Source organism: Rhineura floridana, chromosome 9 (assembly GCF_030035675.1).
Source record: "Rhineura floridana isolate rRhiFlo1 chromosome 9, rRhiFlo1.hap2, whole genome shotgun sequence".
NCBI classification, from domain to species: Eukaryota; Metazoa; Chordata; class Lepidosauria; order Squamata; family Rhineuridae; genus Rhineura; species Rhineura floridana.
Window position 1 is genome coordinate 36,009,464 of NC_084488.1, and position 15,603 is coordinate 36,025,066.

Below are 15,603 nucleotides of genomic sequence, written 5' to 3' on the forward strand. Positions count from 1 at the left end.
TTCTCCTTTGCGAAGTTCTCCACAAAAATGAAAAGCCAGCTTTTTCACAATACGCATCCGATTTTTTGCTCAGCTGTTTTTAAGCATCTCTTCTTCCGAATGGTCCCTTTGACACTTTTCTTGATAGCACGATCGAATGGATGTGCAAACCCCACATCCCTCAACGAGACTGACTCATCAGTAACCGTGGGCTGTCTGGAGCAAGACACCTCTCCCCCAACAAAACTGGGGCGCGCTGCGCCTAAACCGTAAAGCCTGCTTGTGCGTCAGGGGGCCGGTGCCACGAGCGTTATGAATGAGCCCCAGCTGGACTGACTGACAGCACTGAGGGGGGCCTGAGGGCGGGAAAGGAAAAGGCCAACTCCACCCGCATTCCGCTGAGCCAGGCTAGGCAAGCTCTTAGCCAGCCTTCCTTCAGCTGCTCCCTTTGCCGTCCTCTCGCCCGCAAAGTTGGCGGAGGGGTGTCAGGCCCTTTCGATAGATAACTTTTCCCAGCGGCGGACGATTAGGGGTGTCTCTCCTCCCGTTATGAAGCCGTGGCTTTTGCTCAGCCTCCTGCTGCTGTACCAAACGCTGCAAAATGGTGAGTTCAAGCAACGTCTCGGCCGAATTTACTCTGATTTTTGTTTGCCCCTTTCCTTTTCTGCTGTTCCAGCTCTCCTGCCTTCTGCTCAGGCTGCTCTTGCGGCATCTCTTAAAAAAAAAAACTTTACACCGGAAACCTCCCTCTTTCTCTTTATTGCACGTATTTCATGCCTCACCACCTTCCCCAAAGGGTTGCGTAGAAATTTGATGGCGGGGTGTGGGGTGCACCAGATTATTTCTGTCTCTCAGTTTCTCCCAGACGAAGCCTTCTTTTCCGCTACCTGACAAAGCGCCTCCTCAACGAGCAAGTGTGCTTCTGATTAATGGAGGCCGTTAGCTGCTGCTGCTGCTGCTGCCGTCGCTAGTCACGCCCCATTAAAGAATTCTGGGAATCTGTTTTTCCATTGAGTTACCACAGAACTATGAAGCTCAGTGTGTCTCACGTACAGGGCACTTTTAAAAAACTAAACACTATTTCTCAGATTAATTGTAAAATTTAGTAGAGAGGGGTTGGCAGCAGGGTATATTCAGGTAGTGAGAGAAAAATAGCTTTTATATCTCATTTGTTCCTCCAAGGAGCTCAAAGCAGTAGACATGGGCATCCCTAATCATTTTATCCTCTCACAACAGCTTTGTGAGGTAGGTCAGGTTGAATCATAGTGTAATTAAGTGAATTTGTTCCCGAGGGGAATCTCCTTTGGGCTTGGTTTGTCATTCCAACTGGTATGCTACACTAACTTCCAAGGTGGATGAAGTACATGTGTATGCAATCATCAAAAGTGATAAAAGTTTTACTACAAGGAAGAACTTTCCATATCAGAAAAGTATAATATGCAAAGTAGCTATTGGAAAAGCATGAGAAATTATGTCCCTCACCCTTCTCATTCCGCCCTAGTCCCTGCTAGCTATCCTAGCATCTGAATCATTTTGCCAATTTACCTATGTACTAGTTGTGTGTTTTGTTAAACCCAGGTTTGCTGCTGAGTGAACATGCAACAGGGAGCTGCCATAAAATATGGATTTGTTAGGGAGGAAGTCCCAATGAACTCGGTGGGATTTACTTCAGAACATAGTATCACATTTAGGACTGGGTTGCGCACTTGTTGATGCTTGCTGTTATAGCCGTGGTCTGTGAAAAGTGTTGCTGTTTATAAAACCTGCACTTTTGGATGTGTATGCAGCAAGTCCATTGAAACATTCTCTTGCCTCTTAAGCAGGGGTGCCAGCATGATTTTTTAGGTCCAGTGCACTGTGTGTAGATTGAGCCTTCTGCCCTCCTCACAAAAGAGGGCACAAATCTGCATAAAACATGTATTCGTTTTGTGCCATTTGTAAATTTGTATCCTCTTTAGCAGGTGAGGTGAAAGGCCCAAAGTATAAGTCAGGGACCACATGCAAGTATTAAGATGTCTGACAGACAGAATTCCCATAATTTTATTTCCATACTAGAAAAGACTTTCTGTTTGCCATGTAGCTTTTAAAAGCACAAGAGCCCTACTCCAGTGCCAACCCTAACCCATAGAAATAACTAACCTTCATTAGTTGTAAACCAGTAATTTTACTGTAGTGATTTTAAAAGCCTGACATGCAAAGTCATTTTAGGCTGGTGATAATTACATTTGCTGCAAAACCAGCTTTGGTATTTGAGATGGTTGGGGAAGGGAAGGGAAGGGAAGGGGTTGAAAGAGATTTAAGATATATAGCAACCAAGATTCAGATTCCCTGACTTGTATAAATCAAGATTAAACTGTTAAAAAGCAAGCAGTGAATTCTAGGAACATTTGTTGTATTTGTTATTTATATCTCATACTAACTACAGCGATGTTATTGGCAAAGGTCAAAACAGCCACCTTTTTTTTCTTTAACAAAAAGTATACAAGCCTTTGATAGGAATATACCCATTTTAGTGTTTATACTAGTAACAATCTACCCCCAAGAATCCTCCTATTCCCCCCCATGAGTGAGAAAGCAATTACTCATCTCTCTGCTACAATCAACTTAATACCCCCCTCATTAATCTAACACACCAACAGACAGGATAACAACCCTACATGGTTGCCATACACTACTCTCTCTCAACCTCCCCTGCAATATTTGTATAGAAACATTGGGTTACTTTGTAGCGCTGATGTAATCCATGCTTCTTAACCACAATACCCATTCCCTGAAATATAAATATACAAATAATGGATTTTATTTACATTTGAAGGGTAGTTTTTTAAATGTTTACATACTCAGGAATGTATTTTTTGAATGAAATTAAACCTGTGTTAGAAGGAACAAGGTGTCTTTGCTTTTTTTGCTTTGGGGGGACATGGTCCTGCCCAGTCACAGATACATTAAACTCTACCAGGGAACATGAAAAAATAGCTTCATAATGAACCAGGCAGTCCTTCTCAATTGCCTGAACCTAGAGAGAAAAATTAGAGTGACATATCCACCAAGGAAGAACCAAAAATGTCTTGAAAAATGAATATGAACCCGGAATTCTATCTCCATTGTCTTTTTTTTAAAATGAAAGCTCAGAGTCTGGGCCACCTGTATCCCCCTCTCTGTGGCCCTGTTCTTAAGTAAAATTTCCTAGAGGCATTCAGATGGGCCTATTTATCACTTCATGACTACTACAACAAGTGATGACTGGCAACTGAATGAGCTAGTTTGGATCAATCACTGCAGGTATAATTATTCAGAAACACAGTGCTTTCCCATGGAATCAGTTTATAGGTGCTAGCAGAAATATATTAATAAGGAGGTGTAGATATTACTGGGAAAAATCTCAGGAATTAAGGATTACAAGCAATTTCACTACAGTAAAACTATGTGAAGATGAGGCAGCTTTTATGTGCGCAAACCAAGTTTACTTTTTTAAATTCTAAATTTCAAAGTCTATAATCTCTGCTGTTTTTTCTATAATCACTTGTTTATATGAACACTGACTAAGAGTAGTAGCTTCTGGCAAAGATAACTGGTTTTACACATAAGTGTCATCTTACCCCATGGGAAGACCTAGTAAGCTAATTTGCATATGTTAATTTAAATGCATGCAAATTTTAAGTTGCCTGTTGGTGAACATCCTGACCTAACAAAAATGAACAGGATGTACACACACACAAAAAGCCTTCCATGCTATTCTAGCCTATTTAAAATAGATTGGTTACAAATGCTAATCTTATGTCAGGACTGGATATTCAGGATTCTCTTCAAACCCCTTTCAGGAAAAAATTGTGTTGTCATGGAAATTTGATACTGATTTAGGATACCTTTTTTCCTTCTCCCTTGTGATAGCTATTGGTCAGCCTGCAAAGAACAAGCGTCCAAAGGAACCAGGAGAGAACAGGATTAAACCTGCTAACAAAAAAATAAAACCCAAAACTCCCAAATTAAAGGAGAGAGAATCCACAGATACTTCCCCAAAGATCCATTCTATAATGACACAAGTGATGGATAAGGGCCGTTTTCAGAAGCCTGCTGCTATTCTGAGCCTTTCTGCAGGACAGAATTTAGAACTGCGATGTAAAGGAAATAAAATTGGATGGAGCTATCCTTCCTATCATGACACCTTTAAAGATTCCAGGCTCAGGTAAGATTTTGAAATGTGAAGATGACCAAACTTTACTGAAATGAAAAAAACAAATCTTGCTCTTCCAAGAAAGGGTTTTCAAACAGGAATACTATTCTTAAGATAGAAGTGAAGGTGAATTTTATGTATGGCATTAACGTGACAAAGGGTCCCCATCTAAGCTATGTCCCTCACTGAATGTTTCAGTTTACATGGGAATGGTGATTCCTTAGGAGAGCCATCAAAACTTTAGTTATTAATTGAAGTAAATTAATATATTGCTGAAGAATAAAATGTACAAATCAAACATTTATACATCTGGCTAGCACTATATGTGGTTAGTACCACACGTGGTTAGCATTACAAGGAAACAATTCTATAATTTATTGATGTAAGTGGCTAACAGAACAAGCTATGAGCTTAAAGTACCTAGCTCAGCTTAGCCATGAATTTGTTAATGACCTCAAGTACACCATTATTCAACATGTAAAGGGGGATAGTGATACTACTTGGTTTTACAGGGTTGTTTGTAAACATTACTGAGATATAGTTTGTACTTTTAACATTTAGGGAAAAGCATTCTATGAATCATAAGGCTGTGCACATTTGGGAATAAGCCCCACTGAACGTGGCGGGACTTATTTCTGAGTAAACATTTATTCAATCAGGCCGCATGTATTACTGTTATTCCTTTTATTAATTAGACAATGCATATGTTACCTGGGCGTTGCTGTTGTCATGGTACTGGCATTGTAATTTCTCATGTAATCCATCTCTCTCACATGGTTGTTATAGAATTTAGTTGTATTCCTCAATCCACATATACACACATACATCAGTGTAGTTCCTTGTCTGGTATAGGACACAACATACATATATCCATTTTGGTCCTAAAAGTGCCGCATCAATAGTTCTTCCTTTCATCCCTGTGGACTTATTTGCTGCTTATTTTTAGATATAGTTTTGGTTGACATTAAAGGAAAATATTTTTTATTGAGAAAACTAGGTAACTGCAAGAGGAAACTAAAATGCCAAACAGTCTTCTCAAAAAGCTTTCATTTATGGTGCATCTGCTGCCTTATATTTATATTTAAACTATATACTGTCTGAAAACAGAACAACTTAAAATCATTCAGAAATGGACATGAAACAGAGTTAGGTCAAGAAAAAGTAACTACTATTATCACAAATATCAGTAATAAAATATATCATGAAATTCATTGCCATAGGATGTTGTGGTTTTTTGATACAAGTATAATTACTTTAGAATCTAGTTTAATGTCATGGAAGAAGTGTCTGAAGTTTTACTAACCACGATAGCCAGAAAATACAAACTGTTTCAGAGATGCTACAACTCTGAGTTGCTGGAAAGAAATAATGCAGAAGAATGAACATTCATCACCAAAGTTGGAAAAGCCATTAGTCTGTTAGATCCAGTATGGCAATTACTTCAAATCATTTTGTTTTTATTTTGCAGTTAACTGAGCTGTAGCATGTCTGTCCACAAGATGGCAGATTTCAGCTGTAATATTATTGTCAACTGCCCTTAACCAGAGGGAGGTAACAAATAATTGTGTAAAGGCTGGCTATTCTTAATGTGTGTTTGTGTAGTTTCAGATTGAACTGCCTGATTATAAAAGTTAGCCAGATACTTTGGTAAACAAAGATCTTTATTTGAGGACATGATGAACTAAAAGGATATAGTACATTAGTTATTAGTAAGAGACATTTCAAAGACCTGCCATGAAAAGAAAAAGCACAGAATTGTGACCCACCTAATGTTGTTCAATTTACAGCACAATGATATTTACTCAGAAGTAAATCCTACTATGTTCAAAGGGGTACAGTGCACAGAAGTGCATCCTCAAAGTCCCATGAGCATAACTCTTCCTCTGAAATCAATGGGGCATAAAAGTGCTTAACTCTGTCAGGATCATACCCATCAGTTTATACCTTCTTTATAAAAAAATTTGGCAATGTTTTTCTTTTATAGAATTTCAGTAACAAAATAAAAAGAAATAGAATATATCCATTAAAACAAGTAGATCAGTTTAATAATGTGTCACCACAGCAGGCGGTTCAACAAGGTAAATGAATGGTGGGGTTAGACTAATAAATGGCCACCTTCCTAAATTTGAGGGAGGGCCTGCCAAGCCACTTTTAGGAGTGAACATCACAATCTAGGTACTACTACTGAGAAGGCCCACTTTTGTGTTCCCACCAAGCACACCTCCAAAGATGGCAGAATATGAAGCAAGGCCTCCAGTGTTGAATGCCGCGTGTACGCAGGTTTCTTCAGGAGGAGGCAATCCTTCAAATTGGGAAAAAGCTACAGCTTATATTTAACAATATATAAACTGCCTCATTCAGTTGGAAGTGTTTATTTTAAAGGAAAAAACAACTGTAGCTAATAATTCTGCTTAAATACTATAGACTTTTTCAGTGCTAAGCACTTTTGTAACCCTTATTAATGCAATGGTGAAATTACTAATTGTGTTGGTGTTGATTAGAATTTATTTTCATGTATGTCATCCCAAAGTATACTTTTCATGTTTCTTTTCTGTAATGAAAGCTATTCAATATAAAACTTATAATTCACTAATAGGCAAAAAACCTTGCAGGTTAAGAATGTACGTATAGCCCACAGATATTTCTATCAAACCTTAAGAAGCAGGGAAATTGGGCAGCTATAGTGAATTCACTAGGGGATCAGGAGACCTGACCTCCTCTCTGAGATACTGCCCTACAAATTTGTCAAAATGCAAACACAATTTGGGTTGGTCTTTCACAGTCCAATCCACTTCCTGTGTAGCTTGGAAGAATCTGGTAACATGTGCCTCTGAGCATATGGTGAGTGGTGGCAATACCTGCCATCTCCAAAGATGGAGAATTACATTTTTGTATGTTTGATGGTGTTCTTCTTTGCTTCATTTCTGTGTTACTATTGTTTCTACAAATAATCTAACCTAGAAAATTGTATTTCTCTCATTATTCATTCTACAAACCTGTGTTAAATTTATTTTTATTAATTTCAAAGCCTTTTTATTGGTCAGTGTCATATAATGGTGAAGACAGCCTTTTCTGTTTCAAATTGGAAGTTATGTTCTATTTCTATTTTGGGTGCATTAACAGTTGAATCTGAAACTGCAGTTTGATGTAAAATCAGACTGATTACAAGATGTTGCTTCTTCAAGAATGACTCTAGCTGTTGGAAAAAACCAACTTAGCCTGCCCAAGATGCATGTTTTTAGCCTGCTATGTTTAAACCACTTCATTTAAGGCAAGGTGGGCATGGTCAATTAAAAACATAGAGCACACCTAGCATTTTGCTAGAATATATTTCACCTCCCACTGTTTTATCTTGTGCAAACTGAGACACTCCGGATGTCCATTGGAGACTATTCTGCAGAATAGTCAGTGCCATTATTCCGCAATTATTTCTGGAGTTTTTTAGTGTAAATTTTGCAAAGGGTACTTTGCAGATAATCTGTTGGAGATACTTAGAGGTGCACTCATGCTTAAGATAGGTAAAACTGACCATGGGGAGGGGGAGGGGAGGGGGGAGGGGGAAGGGGAGGAAAGGGGCAGGAGGGAGGGAATAGGAGGAAGAAGGGAGGGTGGGTTTGATCAGTTGCATACTTTTTTAGTTCAATGGGATTTATTTCTGTGCAATCATGTTTGGAAATGGACTGCAAAGTGTACTTTACATATTCACAGAAACAGAAGCAAAAGAAAATGATTTCTTATAGGAAACTTCACTAAAATTGCAAAGGAAATCAGACATATTTAAAGTGGCTATCTGAACTATATCAACTGTCTTAATAATGTTGCTTCCTCCCTGCTAAAACAAGATCAGCACAGCACGTCTTGTTTCTATTATTTGGGCTGATTGCAGATTATCTTCTACAAATCACATCACAGTGTGCTTTAAGGAGGGCAACCAGAAGCATCTCTAGGAATATGACTGTGGAGCAAATAGCTTGAGATCACTCGCACAAGGTATCTTGGGCATGTGCTGTTAGGGATTATATATGGGTGCTCCAGTTATTATGTATCTCTTAGGCTGCAATCCAATACATGTCTACTCAGAATTAAGCTCCATTGGGTTCAATGGGATACTCCCAGGTAAGTGTATATTGGATTGCAGCCTTTTACCATGAATATTTGACAAGGAATATCTGCACCAAATGTATGGCATCTCCAATTCCCTCAACATTTAGAATAGTTTGAATGGATATTCTAAAGAATTTCTGAATGATTTGATTGTCTAGAAGATGTATATAGCAGTGTTCACATTAGTGTAACACTGGAGTATCTTCAAATGATGAAAAGTCTGAGTGGGGCACATGCACAGACTTAAAAAAACAACACAAGAGTCTATATCAAAATTATATCATGAACACTGATAAGATTCTGCTGACGTGCCTACCATTACTTTCATATAGTGATAGATGAACCCTCCTAGAAGTGTGAAGGCCCAGAAAAAAAATGGAAAAATTCAGGAAAAAATGGGTCTTTTTTCAATTTTTTCACATTTTCTACCCTGAAAAATGGGGCTGGGGGGGGAGCGAAAAAACTGTTTTTCTGCAAATCTTTCTGTTCCATCCCCTCCAGGCCTTCACATATCTAAACCCTCCTGCCTTTGTTCATATTGTGTCTGGTAATCCTGAGTAACATTGGACACAGTTTCTAGCGGGGTAGTATAATACAGTTTGGCAGACGAGAACAGAAGACCAGAAGAAGGGATTTACCATAAACAGTAATTTCAACACAAACTAAATAAGCCATAACTGTGACATGACTCTTCCCCCCAAGTCCACGGTGCTCAACTGTCCTTTTCGCAACTGTCACTCTGTCCTGCATAGAATGTTAAGCTCTGACTACGTATTTGAGTCACTGTAAATAAATATGTTAGAAGTAGCCATGTAAGGGCACAATCCAACTGCTGTTTATGCCAGGCTGAGGTGAGTTTGATCCTGGCTCAACCGACATAAGACCCTCATCCCAGAGGTCTGCTGGGCAAGCCCAGCCTGGTGTCAGGGGAGCTGGCATAAGGTGGTAGAAGGCCTGCAAAAAGGGCTTTCTGGGGGCATGTCAGAGGAAAGGCTGGGGGGGGACTTATGCAATATCCAGGTCCCGTTCGGCTCCCTTCTGTAGCCCTCTGTCACAGCAGCTGGTACACTGCTGTACCAGCTGAAACTGTTTATGATTTGGGGAGCTGAGGTAACAGAAAATGTTCCCACTTTTGCACAATCTAAACTCTGGAGGAGGATGTATTTTGTTTCCTTCTGCCACACCCTGCTGGCGCAGCCAGTGTCCTCCCCTCCACAAGGCCTCCAAGAGGCACCTCCACCTCTGCCAACTTCACTCCCTCTGACAAGTTGGATTGCCCTGCCTGTCTGTTGCAGCAAAAACAACAAAAAGTCTTGTAGCTTTATAAATACTGACAAATTTATTATTGTTGACGAGATATTCTGCAGGTGTTAATGAACTTACCAATGCTAGGATGTTTATCAAAACACATTGTGAAGGGTCACTAATTATTTTACATACATTTAAGTTTTAACATAATTATCACTGTCTGTATTTCATTTTCCTCTGACCTCATTGGTCATTTCTCACCCTGTCTCTGCATCCATTTGTACCTGTCAGCTTAGGATGAGTTGCCATGTACCTGATGAAGTGGACCCTGGTCCACCAAACTTATACCATAACGTGTTTATTAGTTTTTAAGCTAGCAATCCTTTTTTGTTTTTTATTGGAAAACACTGCAGAGTTCCAAAGGTACTTTTAATTGCCAGCTCCCTGAGACTTCAAACTCTATGCTGAGCCCTCAGTCTCCAACTGGCAGCTGCAATTGTTGGGGAATTGTTGGGTTCCCTTCTTCCCTGTCCCTGACTGGTGCTTGGAATTGTGCTACAGAACTGTTCAAGAACAGGGAAGAAACAAGGGAAGAAAAAAGCCTCCTTCCCAAACAGGGTAATTATGAGATTTAGAAACAATACTGCTTTTGTAGAATTCCTACTACTCACACAGAGGAAGGACCTTGAAAATTGGCTTCAAATCCTGCACTGTCTTGAGTTTAATCAGGTAGGTTATCCAGATATATATTGGCTGCTGTGTTCATATAACATACAGTATTATTGTTCACTGTAGACAATAATGATGAATGGATATCAAGAATTCATCTTCCAGTTTTCCAAAATACTGTTGTTGGATTAAAATGCTTGTGGAAATGAAAATGAATGAAAAAAGTTACAATAACACTAAGGCTTGCTGCTTTTTCCAATCAGCATTTGTTTGGAATTTAAAACAGCAAACATGTTTCTTTCTTCCAGGTAAGGAACTGTGAACTAAATCTTGTAGCAGGCCAAAAGCATAGCACACTTCTTCACCTCTTTGCCAGTCTTTGATCATTTGAGACTATTTATGATTTGGGGAGCTAACAGAAAATGTTTCCGCTTATGCACAATCTAAACTCTGGAGGAGGAGATTACTGAGTGAAGAGATGATTCCTGTTTATGATGATGCAGAAATTGCATCACCAATGTCTCTACCATACCTTCAGAAATCTTGTGCTAAATTAAACCTTTATAAGACATGGTGGAAATTTACTGGAGAATGAGGCATATAATTTCATAGCTGTAAATCACATTTAATGTATATTGTTTGATTTCAAGTATCATAAATTAAAAGAACGTGACTGAGACTAAATGAGTAACGGTTATAGCTCTACCCTGTTCCTCCACTAATGTGCCTAAAGCAATTTAGAAAGTCAAGAATAAAGATGGAGAAGAAAATGACCCCAACAAGCATATAAAATGCTGGAGTTGGCTACTGCAAGCCTGTAAGTGATTAAAAGGACTGCAAGCATATTGTTCATGCTGCCATTGTATCATGGGCCATATTCACCAAACAACTGAAGAAACTAGCGAGTATGGAATTTGAGTGCCACATTATATTGTTGCAAGTACAATAGTAGTGAACTCCTGAAATAATAGCTTTGCAGTCTGACCAGACAGATGAAGGAATTTGTCCCTACAGGAGGTAGTGATAGCTACCAACTTGGATGACTTTAAAAGAGGATTAGACAGATTCATGGAGGATAATGCTGTCAATGGTTACTGACCATGGCAACTATGTTCTGCCTCTATATGCCTCTGAATACCAGTTGCTAGGGCATTTTAAGGCAGGCATTTTAAGGTAGCGTTTGGTTTTATGATTAATTTTATTGTTTCATTTTCTGTATGGTTTGTTGTCATGTACACTGCTGAGAAATGCAAATGATTAAAATCATGAGCAGGGAGAGTGGTGTTGCATTCAGGTCCTGCTTTCAGGCTTCCTATAGGCATCTGCTTGGTCGCTGTGAGAACAGGATCTGAACTAAATGGGCCTTTCCTGATCCATCAGGGCTCTTCTTATGAAGACAATCCGCACTGTGATGAGGAAGGTTCATAGCCACTTGTTAAAACACTTTCACAAATGAATAGACTACTAACTTTTGCATCAGCTAATCTAGCATATTCTGAAGGATCTCAAGTGCTGTGTACACAGTTGAACATTATATGACAGAGTTCAGAAGGACTGGGGGAAATTCTACTGCTTTCTGAGATACATTGTCTTCCAAAATCAACGAACTGAAAACAGTCCATGAAGGGTATCTTCAAGCTTTCATCAGTAACTAGCCATCTCATGATGCACAGATTGATTAAGCTTAGATAGGCTCCACACAATTCCTTTCAATTAAATACTCCTGCCATTCTATTCTGTCATGACATGCAGATCTCTGGCCACTTGATAGTCAGGTGGTACTGTAGCCCTTGCAGACAGGTTATGGAAAGTCAGTTTCTGATAAGGAAGTTCAGATTTCAAACCATGACAAACCACTCTTTTAGATACTTTGGGCTTTATAGTTTGGTATTTAGAATTCTCTTGATTGTAAAAGTAATATAGTTTAATTAGTCCAACCTATACTTAAAGACCCTTCCTCAAGCTTCAAATTATAGAAAGCAACAAGGATGACTATGTCAGTATTAAAGTTCTTTGGTAGAAGGATATTGTGATGCCAAAGTTGACACACCACTCTTGATTATAACAGGTGCTCATCAAGATTACCATCACTTTCATCACTAGCATTGCCATCTTTTTGTATAAAAGTGTTCTGAAAAGAATTCAGACTCCCCCCCCAAAAAAATCCAGAAGCAATATTTGGAATTACTATTCCTTACCATGCTGATAGTATACAACTCATATTTGTCATTCTCTTCCAAGTGATTCAGTATCTGCTATAGTGTTCAGCAGCATGTTAAGCTGATCTGACATAATTACTAATTCTGCAAAAAGTGATGACACTAATAACATACCTGATCTGTTTGCTTTTTTAGCATTAATAAATTTACATCCTCTACAAGCTGCCTTATCAAGAGTTTAATCATTCTGTTTGTAATAGTACCTTCTCTGCCATAATTAGAGAGTCTGTGATAGTGAAATCCTTCACCTCCTTGTTGGTTTCATCGCATTCAAGAAGATACACCTCTAACACTTCATCATGGAATGCTGTCTTTGACTCATCAGGTTTTGTTTCCTTAGCTACTGTATTAGCTACTTCAATAACTACTTTCACATGCAGGTTCTGTGATAATATAGATTGGTGGCACATGATGCTCAACCTGCAAACCACTCATTTGAGTGCACACTTGACCTTTGAAGAACTGAGTAACTCTCAGAAACATAGATGCATGATCATATTCAACTATATGGTAATTAATATATGTTCCTTTAGGTATAGCCTTTGAGCATATGACATGTTAACCTACAAACTCTCACCTCAGGTTACTACAGCTAGTCTTCCTTCAAGGTGTGTGGAGAGAAGGGGGATATTTACTTTCTCACTCTATAATGACAAAAGTAAACTCCCACTCCAGTGGTTCTCCTACAACCATGTCACTGCCACCATTCAGTCTCATTTGTTTCCTCTGAATTTATGAATAATCTGGTAAGCCAATACAAAGGTATTTACATTTATTTATTACAGGATTATGAAGTATACAGGTTTATCTGGTTACTTTAAAATAGTGCTGTATCTTTAAATGAGTATACACTTTGTTAACCTGTTACTATCACTTTAATGGTCAACAGCTTATATTCATTATTAATGTTATATTAAGGCAGCTTTAAGGAAGCACCCTACTAAAACACTTTAGCCAAATTGCCCTTTTATTCTCTTGTGCATCTGCCATCAACCAAGATGGCAGTAGGGGACATCAGCCCATGCTGCCATCTTAAGTGATGGCAGGCATGCACATGTCATTCACACTGACAGGAAAGGTAGGTGGGGCAGGCGTGCAGGCTTATTGAAGCCCATATTGTAAGTATAAGTAAGTATACATTGTAAGTATTGGGGGGTGGCTGGGCCCAACCTAACCGCATTCTGGCCCTGGCCCTGCTCTCAGGTCTTCCTCCTTCTTCCCTGATCCTCTTTTTCTGCAGTCTTCTTTTATTGACTGACTCCATGAACACCAAGCACCAGCAACTCCAACTCTAATCAACCAACTAACATCCCCCCCTCTGCTGACTAACACCTGACCATATATTTCTTCTGGCCCCTCTAGTCCAGCCCCAGCCAATCACACTGTCTAACTGAAAATTCTAAACCTGCATCCACCAAACTGAAATAGGCATATCTTCTATCAGTTTGCATACTAGAATTTAGCTGTCAGTTAAGGCCCCAAGCGACATTTAAACTAACTTTTGCTGGACCAGACAGAAAACTTCTCACATCACAATACAAACATCAGAACACATTATACACTATGAAATCATTCTGCCTCATTTCTTTGATCATAAGAGTCCTCAGAACAACTTACAATCTCTCTCTCTCTTTCTTTCACACGTACCATAAAGCAAATCAATATACAATAAAAACAGAATTTTCATTGCAGCAACAGCCCTTCCAGCAAAAAAACCAGCAAAAAAACTAGCGTATTTTCTTTTATTTCAGTCATATATTAATAGAATTAATAGAATATGACTAAGGGAAAAGGCAGCTAGTAGAGAAGCAAACAGATCAGGTATATTATTAATATCTTCACTTTCTGCAGTAAAAATTGTCAGATCAACTTAATATATTGTTATGGGTTTGGGGGTAGTGCGTAATATATTTGCAACAAGCATATGGACGAGCAAGATGGAGAAAACAAAATTAATCCTCACAATATTGGTAAAATATGTCATGGAGCAATCTCATATTGCATCTTTTCATACTTGATATCACTATTAACAGGAAATAGGCACCAAATGACTAAAGATGCTGGCAAGTACAGCATGTGTATACTGAAGAGAGTTGCTTTATGCAGCAGAGTTAATTTGAGATATAAAAGAATAGGAAAGAGAGTGGTCTTAAACAAAATAAACTCATTTTAGTAAGAAAGTACACATGGATAGGAAAGCCTAATATTCTACACTAGCTGAATTTAAAAGGTAGGGCGAGAACTGTGAGAAGTAGGAGGAGGAACTGGAAGTGATGATAGCCTTGAGAATATCAGTCTAACCAATCAGAGGCATGCTTAAATTTGAGGAAAGTAACAAGGGGAGAATTCAAGCAGGGGCCTTTTCAACTGACTAACTGTATCTGTTGCCCCTAATGGTCAATAGATTCAGAGCACATAGCAAGACAATGCATTAACTGAAGTGAAACTTCCAACATACACCACTTTAGCAGTGTTTAGAAGTAGTACACATTGAAACTAACCCTTGAAATAATAGCTTTGCAACCCAGCCAGCCAAATGAAGAAAAGGATGTCCTACAATTATGGACTCATAGCCACCTCTTTGAACATGCACACAGTAGTGTAGTGGCAAATTTGGAAGTGCAGCCCACCTTCTAAGATTATACAACCTTGTAAGATTATACAATAAAACATTCAGTCTCTTACTTTGTTTGGAGTTCTGCTGAGTAATGAATACAGGATGAGGGTGTATCTTTTTGAGGTTCAGCAAGAATACAACGATAGTTTCCATAAGATTTTTCTCAGTGGCTAGTACACTCTCTCTTCATACTGATTGGTCCATTGGAAGCTGGAGACATAGGGACTCTGCTGTGAGCCTGCTCCCAAAAAAGAGGTCTATGACCCCCTGCTACCCTGGACAACTACACCCCTGCATACACACAAATACCATGTTGTGAAGAATTCTTACCTATTTGTTTTAATATGTAGTTAATACATTAAAATGTGGCTTATTATTATTATTAAAATGATACTCAACATTCTACAATAAATATCCAACATGGCTTGTATAGGTCAATAGCTACAATATTTCATAAAAAATGCACAATATCCATATTTTCAAATTTACGAGTGTTGTACCACAACATGTACATCACTATTGATATTATCATCTGCTACATGAACAAGAATCAAGAGGTTTCTCCCCAAATCTCTCTTTCCCTTAAAGGCTTA

At 38.8% G+C, this 15,603-nt stretch overlaps 1 protein-coding gene across 2 annotated transcripts in view; it reads left to right on the top strand.

Annotated features, from left to right (window-relative positions):
- The first annotated feature begins 302 nt into the window (after positions 1-302).
- The window catches only part of PDGFRL (platelet derived growth factor receptor like), a 32,939-nt gene continuing 17,638 nt past the window's right edge, over positions 303-15,603 (top strand). The window contains exons 1-2 of one of the 2 annotated variants that reach the window (XM_061584868.1): positions 303-583; positions 3,871-4,165. In XM_061584868.1, the coding sequence (XP_061440852.1) occupies positions 529-583; positions 3,871-4,165 (350 nt within the window). In that variant the 5' untranslated portion in view covers positions 303-528. Of the gene's footprint in view, positions 584-1,011; positions 1,225-3,870; positions 4,166-15,603 lie in introns of those variants that run through there. The other variant, XM_061584869.1, reaches the window with a different exon arrangement.